The sequence below is a fragment of the Hypomesus nipponensis genome, chromosome 12, assembly GCF_054491055.1.
Source record: "Hypomesus nipponensis isolate SF chromosome 12, ASM5449105v1, whole genome shotgun sequence".
NCBI lineage: Eukaryota > Metazoa > Chordata > Actinopteri > Osmeriformes > Osmeridae > Hypomesus > Hypomesus nipponensis.
Genome location: NC_140372.1, coordinates 13,263,480 through 13,272,292, shown reverse-complemented (window position 1 = coordinate 13,272,292; position 8,813 = coordinate 13,263,480). Strand labels below are relative to the sequence as shown.

General features: G+C 50.3%; 2 protein-coding genes across 4 annotated transcripts; one reads left to right on the top strand and one right to left on the bottom strand.

Moving 5' to 3' along the window:
* Positions 1-138: 138 nt before the first annotated feature.
* Positions 139-1,347, bottom strand: LOC146261255 (uncharacterized). 2 transcript variants are annotated; one of them, XM_084668625.1, is made up of 2 exons: positions 1,158-1,347; positions 139-733 (listed from the first exon to the last, which is right to left on the bottom strand). In XM_084668625.1, exon 2 carries the CDS (start codon positions 708-710, stop codon positions 225-227), a length of 486 nt encoding a protein of 161 aa, XP_084524751.1. In that variant the 5' UTR covers positions 711-733; positions 1,158-1,347; the 3' UTR covers positions 139-224. The 2 variants fall into 2 exon arrangements, with proteins under 2 accessions (XP_084524751.1, XP_084524753.1); XM_084668627.1 differs by lacking the exon at positions 1,158-1,347 and adding an exon at positions 821-1,120.
* A 1,533-nt stretch (positions 1,348-2,880) lies between these two features.
* Positions 2,881-8,778, top strand: marchf4a (membrane-associated ring finger (C3HC4) 4a). 2 transcript variants are annotated; one of them, XM_084668624.1, is made up of 5 exons: positions 2,881-3,029; positions 3,252-3,570; positions 5,643-5,798; positions 6,176-6,368; positions 8,114-8,778. In XM_084668624.1, the coding sequence occupies exons 1-5, from the start codon at positions 3,004-3,006 to the stop codon at positions 8,629-8,631; spliced, it is 1,212 nt and encodes a 403-aa protein (XP_084524750.1). In that variant the 5' UTR covers positions 2,881-3,003; the 3' UTR covers positions 8,632-8,778. The 2 variants fall into 2 exon arrangements, with proteins under 2 accessions (XP_084524750.1, XP_084524749.1); XM_084668623.1 differs by lacking the exon at positions 2,881-3,029 and having other exon boundaries at positions 3,109-3,570.
* The last annotated feature ends 35 nt before the right edge of the window (positions 8,779-8,813 follow it).

Sequence of the window (8,813 nt, the reverse complement as noted above, 5' to 3'; positions counted from 1 at the left end):
ATATAGCCTAATATAAATCCATATTTCTTCAATTACATAAATGCAATGAAATATACCTTCGAATAGACAAATGTTACCTTTACATATATTCTCACTATTACAGCAATGACTTATTGTTTGAATTATATACACAAATGCTTCTTTTTGGGGGAGAAGTGCTTTATCTGTGGGTTGCCATAGCCCTGTCGCCTCGGTGCATAAGCAGCGACAGCAGTCAGCTGCCTCTAGACAGGGGTCTCTTTGGGCTTCATCCGAGTGGGAGGTCGGCTTCTGTGCCTGTGCTTCACCGAGACAGATCTGGGCATGTCGTTCCTGTCCTTCTTCCTCTTTTTAGCAGGCTTGGCCTTCAACTTGGTCAGCGGCCTCTCCGTGAGAGACACCGGCCCCGGTGTTCTGAGCATGCCCGAGTGCTGCGTGTGCGCGTTCCTGGTTATCCTCTGCATCTGTGAGGACATCACCCGCGACATGGACGGGTTGAGGGGCCCAATGCTGGCCCTGCTGATGTTCTGGGACGGCTTCTCAAAGCACCAGCCACAGCACCAGCTGATGATGACGGTCAGGGTGAGAGTGATGGTGATGGTGCAGAAGATAAAGATGACTAAGAAGCTACCGATGCTCCACACGTCCTGGAAACCGTCATCGGAAAGCTTGAAGAGGAGCCTCTCGTAGAGATAGGAGAGGTCCTTGGAAATGGCTGCCCCTTTTCCCATCTCTGCTTGGTCTCCTTAATCACCTGCAAGGGACAGTGTCAGTCCAAATGCCATCAGAGTTCCTACTGAAATGTAATTATGAACATTTAAACAAACGGCTAGCTAGCTACCTTCTGGAAATCTGTGGGTCTTAGCTCTGTCAGGCTTGAAATTGATTACAGTGTATTATTGTCATATAATAAGGGTGTTTTGTCCTACAAGTATCCACTGCTTGCAATACAACTAGCTAGTTTCTGTACATGAGGCTGCCAACTAACAGTACAGTACACCTGTACGTAGCTCTAGAAATAGCACTGTACTGTAGCTAGGCACACAGGATTATAGAGCGAGAAATAACGTCAACCGCGTACAGTAGCGAGGTAAGGAGGATTGGGAGGCAAAGCGAGTCAAGTTAACTTGAACAAAGTTCATTTCAAACGGAAGAATTTGGCTTATTATTTTACTTACTTTCCCCCTTTCTAGCAATCCATTTTCAATCTGCTCAACAGCGCTTTTAACATTTTCTGGCTTTATTTGAATAGAATGGAAATTCACATAAGTTAAAGTAACCGTGGTAACGAGGTCAACGATTGTCACATTTTTTGCCTAGTTCTAAGATAATATTTGGGGGGAGGTCAAATGCAATTTTCAGTCAACCATTTTGTATTCAATGTAGGCCATGTAAATCAGTTACAATCAAAAGCCAGCAACTTTTTTTTTTTATCGGAGCCTGAGATTGGAAGGAGATCCTAACAGTACAAATGTTAGCTAACACTAATTCCCTGACAAATTCAAGAGAGCTAGTGCTCAGTCAAAGCAGACCGAATAAATAGACCTACAGAAATACACTGATCCATAGTCCACATTCATCATTATGAGAGGGCCAGGCTAAAGACGCAAACCTATCCTACGAGACCTAGTTAATCTATGCGTGCTCACAACTGTGTAGCCTATGTGGGAAGGAGAGTTGATGTTCTCTAGCCTAGCCTAGCCTTCTATAGGCTTCACTTCAGAATTGGCCTCGTATTGATATCTTTCCGAAACATAAACTATAGTTTACTGCCGTAGGGGTCAACAGAAACATGATCCAATATGATAATCTGAATCTTGGCAGTAGCCTACATTAACGTATGCTCCCCACCCCCCGAAGCCTGCTGATAAGACTCTAGCAGAAGAAAGCCGTTCTCGCTGTCAGACTGTGCTCGGCCCCTGGTGTAGTGAGACGTGCCCGCGCCTGGGAGCTATCCCAGCCGTAATGGTGCTGAACCTGCGGCTAGAGACCGCCGCGTCCAACAAATTACAAAACACCGGAACAGCGCTCCTCGTTTTGGTTTAGCTGATCTGATGGACAGAAATGCATCGAAACAACGCTTTGTGGATGACTTGAAATACTTGTCTCCTTCAAGTATGGAAATTGGCAGGTGACTAAAAGGATGCTCCATCGGAAAAATAGGCTCGCATTCTGGGGAGCCTGCCTGCATGCCAGGTCCATGACATCGAACACGGTTCTTTCATCCTTTTGTTTAAGGAACCTTCTCAGACGTTAGAGGTATGTGCGGATAACCACCCAATTCAAACTGCATCGGGTAGCCAAGCTGTTAAAACGTCGGACAACCACTGCCTATCCAGCGGTGGACCACCCCAGGGTAGGCTACAGAAGCTCGACAAACAGGACAACGGGGGACGGTAGTAGGCTAAATGGTCTGCGGGAAGCCCACAGCGACATGACGGCTATGAATCTTACATGGGATGGGAAGTGAATAGCCACCATCATAACTAACCTGCATCAGACAGGGTTGATGAGAGACCCGCGGTTGGATAAACAAGACTAATGAATGTATGGGCATGGCACGTTACAGAATCGATCGACAACAGAAGAGAGGGTGAAGATGAGAAGGTCTGGACGGTCTGAAGTCCTTCCCTGGACGAAGCTATAGACTGAGTGGGCCATAGGCTATCATACTGTATGGATTCTGGCTGAATAAAATGTTCAATAAGTTCGAGTGTATCCATGTTCTCCGAGGTAACGTTAGAAGGAGATTATTGTGCTGGTTCATTAATTTTGTGGTGTAGCATGTACGCGCTTTTGTTTATTCACACGAATGGCGAGGTCGATTTAATCTCATGTTTGATAGGATGTAGCTAACCCGGACCAGAGTTGAAAGGACAGATGTGTGAGGTGGCGCGCGGACAACATTTCCCCATCGTATTATTGACCACATCAGAACCAGAACGCTTTGGGGCGTTCATTTGAAAATCAACAATTGAATGTCATGATACTGATACAGCCCAACAGGAGAAGCAAGAGAGGAGAATGGTCTCCCCTGATCCTGCAATACAGTAAGCTTGTCTATTATATATATGTACCTCAGCGGCGCTGCTCTGATATTCAATCTGTCCACACCTGTATTCTCACATCTGACCAGACGGGCACATGTTGTTGTCTCCCGGGGTGATTATATGGTGCTGGGGATCTCACACACCGATGCAGCTCCGCCGCCAGGGCAAGCCCAAAGGCCGCTGTTGTGTTTTGTTCAGTGACCTGAAGGTTTTCTTATTCAGGCCGCCGGCCCCGCCACCGGCATCAAGCCCCATGAACGGGCAAAACAACGACAGCAATGCGACCGGCAATGCTGCCAACACGAACGACTCAACAGCCCAGCATGCACCTGCGCCACCGGCAGCGGGTTCAGCCGGGACGGATCAGCCGAAAGTGGTTGAGGACTGGCCGGCCACGGGGCAGGCAGGACCTCTGGACTATGGCAGTTCATCGGAGGACTGTTCCAAGGAGAAGTTTGACGAGGGGATGTCGTTAAACAGCTGCACGGACAGCGGCTCAAGGACTCCCCTGTGCCGGATCTGCTTCCAAGGGCCTGAGCAGGTGAGACAATATGATTAGAGAGTTCTTAGATTTGATTGGTTGGAGATGATTGAAAATGAACTGTGGTCTAACAACTCCATATAGTATCCTCTCTCTCTCCTTTTCCACACACACACATGCAAATTGTCCCGATACTCTGTCTTAGTCCTGTCGCCTTCACACTTTTCCCTCAACTCATCTCTCTCTCTCTCTCTCTTTTTTTTTCTCTCTCTCTCTATCTTTTTCTCTCTCTCTCTTTTTCTCTCTCTCTCTTTTTCTCTCTTTCTCTTTTTCTCTCTCTCTCTCTCTCTCTCTCTCTCTCTCTCTCTCTCTCTCTCTCTCTCTCTCTCTTGGTCTTCCCAGTCTAAGCCTTGTTTTGATACTTTACACACACACAGGAGCAATTACACGCTTGAAAGGGCAGGTAATGATTTTCTCACGGCCTCACACACCCACACACAACCCCCCCCCCCCCCCCCCATTCCTAATCAAAATACGATTTGTCCCCCCAACATACATCTCAATGTGGGTAATGTGTTACAGAACTTCTTTTGGTGTCCCTCCTCAAAAATGTCATGTTTTTCTTTTTTTTTCCCACCCCAAAGTATATATGAGATTTTCGCCCCTGCCACAGCTATGTCGACTCGGGGTGGGTTTCAGTACCCCAGGCTTGGTCTTAGATAAGGAGACTAGCCCCTGTGCTGCCTTTGGGTCATTGTGACCCACCTTTTTCACCACGACGGTGGGTCACAATGACCCGAAGCCGAAGAAAGAGTCCGGGAATGGAAGGTAAACTGTTGGGAGTGAAAGATGAGAGGGAGAGAGGTGGGAGAAATTGAGAGAGTGCGAGGTGGAAAGAGGGAGCGATAGACAGAGGTGGACCCATGGAGATCTGGGGAGAGAGGGAGAAATGGAGAGACTGAGAGAGGGAGAGACGGACAGCGATGGAGAATGGGAGAAATGGAGATGAGATGAATGAGAGGTGAGATGTGTGTGCGCGGTAGACTCGCAGTCTGAATGTGCAAACTAACTGCAAAATTGTACGTGAGATTGTGTGGATTTCCGATGTACGCTGTGTGTGTGTGCTGCAGTTAAGATGAAGAGAGAGTCCAGGGGTGAGGATTGGGCATAGCTGAATGATCTCTCGCTCCACTCAACCAATCAAAGCCCTTTCTCTCAATCTTGGCCTGCATGCCACACACATTAAAAATAGGCCTTTTCCTGTGCACACACCGCCCTCAGTTTCAGCCTCAAGCCCAGAGTGTGTGTGTGTGTGTGTGTGTAAAAAAGAGAGAGAATGTGTTTAGGAGGTCCTAAAGGAATGGCAGGGACCTAGTTAGTTTGGACCAGTGACTAGGGACACCAGCCACACCAGCCTTTAGAGTCACGGTGGCCCTTGAGCAAGCCCAAACCTTTTAGACAACCTGTGGTAGCTCCTAGGGCAGGGTGCAGACTGATGGAGTTAACTATCTTTACCCTGTATCTCTCTCTCTCTCTCTCTCTCTCTCTCTTTCTCTCTCTCTCACACACACCCTCTCTCTCTTGCTCCCTCTCACTGTCTGTGTATCCCTCTATTCTTTCCCCCTCTCTATCTCTATCTCTCTCACCCTCTTCAACTCTTGTCTCCGTCCATCTCTGTCTCTATCTCTATCTCTCTCTCTACTCTTTGATCGGATTAGAACTGACTGGTTCATGGTAGAGTGCTCTGATGTCAAAATCGCACCCTTACACACATACAGAAAAAGCACACACACAGGGCATACACACTGACACACTCACACTTTCACGCATAACAGGATTAGAGGGGTGAGGATTAATCTCGGAGGAGGTGTCTGCTCAAACAGATTACATGAGCTTTGGGGAGGAGAGAAACCTCACCCCGGATCACGTGACCACAGGGCACACACACTTGCCGACGCACACACACCAAGAAAACAGAAGCAGTTGCTCCAATCCGATGTGATGAAGTTGAGGTGTGCCTGGTTCACCACACCAGACGGCACAGGTCGCCCACTTCGGATACTATGTATTTGGTTCCATCGTCTGTGATACGACAACAATCAACCCGGAGGCATTCCTGTTGCGTCCTGTAGGGGGAGCTACTGAGCCCGTGCCGCTGTAGCGGATCAGTGCGCTGTACCCATGAGCTGTGCCTCATCAAGTGGATCAGCGAGAGAGGGTCGTGGAGCTGTGAGCTGTGCTACTACAAGTACCACGTCATCGCCATCAGCGCCAAGAACCCCCTCCAGGTGTGTGCGAGGAGGACGTCCAAGGATGGGCGTGTACACACAAGCGCGCGCGTGTGTGTGTGTGTGTGAGAGAGTCTTTGTGTACGTGTGTGTGTGTCTCGGTGTACACAGGGGCGCCGTATAGCGGGGGAAAGCTCGGACGATTCTAAGGGCCCCTGACTGACAGGGGCCCCCCCAAAATAGAAAAACGAATAGAAATCATCAAGAAATATTTTCCTTTTCATGGGGCCCAGAATTCCTGGCGGCGCCCCTGGGTGTACAAGCGCGTGTGTGTGTGTGTACGTCTTTGTTGGTGTGTGTGTCTCTGTATGTGTGTGTGTGAGTGAGTCTCTGTGGTGGTGTGTGTGTCCTGACCCTCTGTCCTCCGTGGGGCTCAGTGGCAGGCCATCTCCCTGACGGTGATCGAGAGGGTCCAGATCGCGGCGGCCGTGCTGGGGACCCTGTTCCTGGTGGCCAGCATCTCCTGGCTGGTGTGGTCCTCCATCAGCCCCTCGGCCCGCTGGCAGCGCCAGGACCTGCTGTTCCAGATCTGCTACGCCATGTACGGATTCATGGACCTGGTCTGCATCGGTGAGGAGGAGGGCTAGCGCTGGGGTTGGGGCTGTGACTGGGGCTAGAGATGGGGTTGGGGTTGGGGCTAGAGAGGGGGTTGGGGCTGTGACTGGGTTTAGAGATGGGGTTGGGGTTGAGGCTAGACATGGGGTTTGGGCTAGTGATGGGGGAGAGAATCCCTGGCTGGAGCAAGGTTGGTGACAGGTGTAGAGGCTGAGGACAGAGGCTGGGGAAGGGGCTGGTGGTGTAGCTAGGGCTGAAGGAATGAGTGGGGCTGAGGTTTAGGTTGAGGCTGATTCTAAGTTTAATTGGCTACTGAAGTCTGAGACAGTCAATGACTGGGCACTCTATGTAGTTATTAAATCTAATAAACACACATCTACACACACAAGCACGAGTGGGCCCTTCTACAAGATGCAAGCTGAACACACTAATCATGTCTGGCCCATGAGTACTCATTCACACACGCAGACACACACACACACACACTTACACGCACAAATCTCACCCTGCTTTCCTAAGCACTAATTGAGAAGGAGAATGTGACTCCCACAGTGGGAAGGATATAATTAAAAGATAAAGGTGTGTGTGTGTGTGTCTACAAGTCAATGTGAGTCCATTTTGGTGTGCATGGTATGTCTCTCCAAATGTGTTGGCAGGAGTGTGTGTCTATGTCTATGAGTGTGTGTGTGTGTGTGTATGTGTATGCCAGAGTGGAGATCCAGTAGCTGTTGCCTCTCGTAAACCCAACCATCATTTACATTTAGTCATTTAGCAGACGCTCTTATCCACAGCGACTTACAGTAAGTACAGGGACATTCCCCAGAGGCAAATAGGAAGTGCCTTGCCCAAGGACACCGGGACACCGGCACGGCCGGGAATCGAACTGGCGACTTTCTGATTACTAGCCCGATTCCCTAACCGCTCAGCCACCCCAGTCCCTCATGTCTGGTGGCAGCACTGTCTCTGAGCTAAGAGACATGGTTCCCTCTGTGTTACACACGCTAGGTAGTGCGTAGGTCATGTGTTACATACACAATCAAGGACCTAGCAGATATTGTGCTACACAAACACCAAAGGACAACATGCTGGAGGTAGTGTTATATGCACACTAAAGGACATACTAGGTTGTGTGGCGATGAACCAGAACTGGAAGAATGCAGACAAGGATAGAAGGTTATATTTACGGTGAGGCGCAGACAGAAGGGCGGACTTGATTTGTGACACTGAGGAGAGGCAGGTCATATGAGATGATCTCTTCCCAGAGGAAACAAGGGCTTCGTGAATAGGCTCGAAAGAGCAAGCTGCAACGCTTCATCTGTAGTAGATCACACAGACACACACACACACACACACACAGTAAATCAATGGGAGAGTTCTCCAGAGCTCAGCGGTGATGTATGTCTTTCCTGGAGAGTCCTGATGGGCCAGATAAATGAACCCTTCACAGGAGGAGAGGAAGGGGAGGAAAGGAAGGGGCGGGGAATAGAAGACAGGAGAGGGGGTAACAGGAAAATAGAAAAGAAGAGAAGGGAAGGGGAGAGAAAGGGGATAGATGATCCCAGACATGCAACCTACCGCCAAACCTATGAGGTCAACGTGCCAAACCGCGTCCTCACCATCATGCACACAGGTGCCAGGTTACCAGGCAACAAAGAGGTCCTTCCCCCATCAAGGCTTGGCCGTCATTTCAACAGCAAACGTGTTTGTTTCCGTGTGTGTGTGTTGATGTTTGTGCCGAACCTCTCTCTCCCGCTCCCCAGCTCTGATCATCCACGAGGGGCCTTCTGTATTCCGCATCTTCAACCGCTGGCAGGCTGTTAACCAGCAGTGGAAGGTCCTCAACTACGATAAGACCAAAGACACGGAGGACCACCAGAAATACGGCCCCACACCCAGGCCGCCGGCCCTGCCCAATCCCAGGAACGCTGCCTCGTCTGGGGCCGGCCTCGGAGACGACCCGGCCTCCCCCTCCACCTCCTCCCTCATGGCCGCCGTCGCCGCCCATGCCCTGGGCGCCGCAGCGACCGCCTCCACGGCAACCACGCAGGACTCTTTGTCGGAGCGGAGCAACGGACAGGCGCCGTCGTTAACGGACCGGCGTCATCATCATCCTTATCATCACCACTGTCCCTACAACCTCCTCCATCTGCTCAGCCACTTCAGGCAGCAGGCTCCCCGGGTCACACAGATCCAGCCACAGGTCCTCGCCCAGGCCCCGGTCCCGGCTGAGCCCAGCGAAGGCAGCCGAGAGCTGGTCATGAGAGTTACTACGGTCTGAGGCTCGGTTGAGGCCTAGTGGCTGTTTGCCTGAGACAGGCGTGGAGGAGAGCGACAGACTCTGCTGCAGAGATGGGACTAGGTCAGACACTGGGTGTGGGGGTCGATTCTGTTTCCTGTGTTTGTAACGACAGACGATGATGTAATAAAATACGTTTTTCATCTGTGGATATGACGTTGGCG

Coding starts and splice junctions, on each gene's coding strand:
- LOC146261255 (XM_084668625.1), bottom strand. CDS start 710: ATGGGAAAAGGGGCAGCCATTTCCAAGGACCTCTCCTATCTCTACGAG.
- marchf4a (XM_084668623.1), top strand. CDS start 3,124: ATGTTGTTGTCTCCCGGGGTGATTATATGGTGCTGGGGATCTCACACA. Junction 3,571..5,642: donor GCTTCCAAGGGCCTGAGCAG/GTGAGACAATAT, acceptor TGCGTCCTGTAG/GGGGAGCTACTGAGCCCGTG. Junction 5,799..6,175: donor GCGCCAAGAACCCCCTCCAG/GTGTGTGCGAGG, acceptor CGTGGGGCTCAG/TGGCAGGCCATCTCCCTGAC.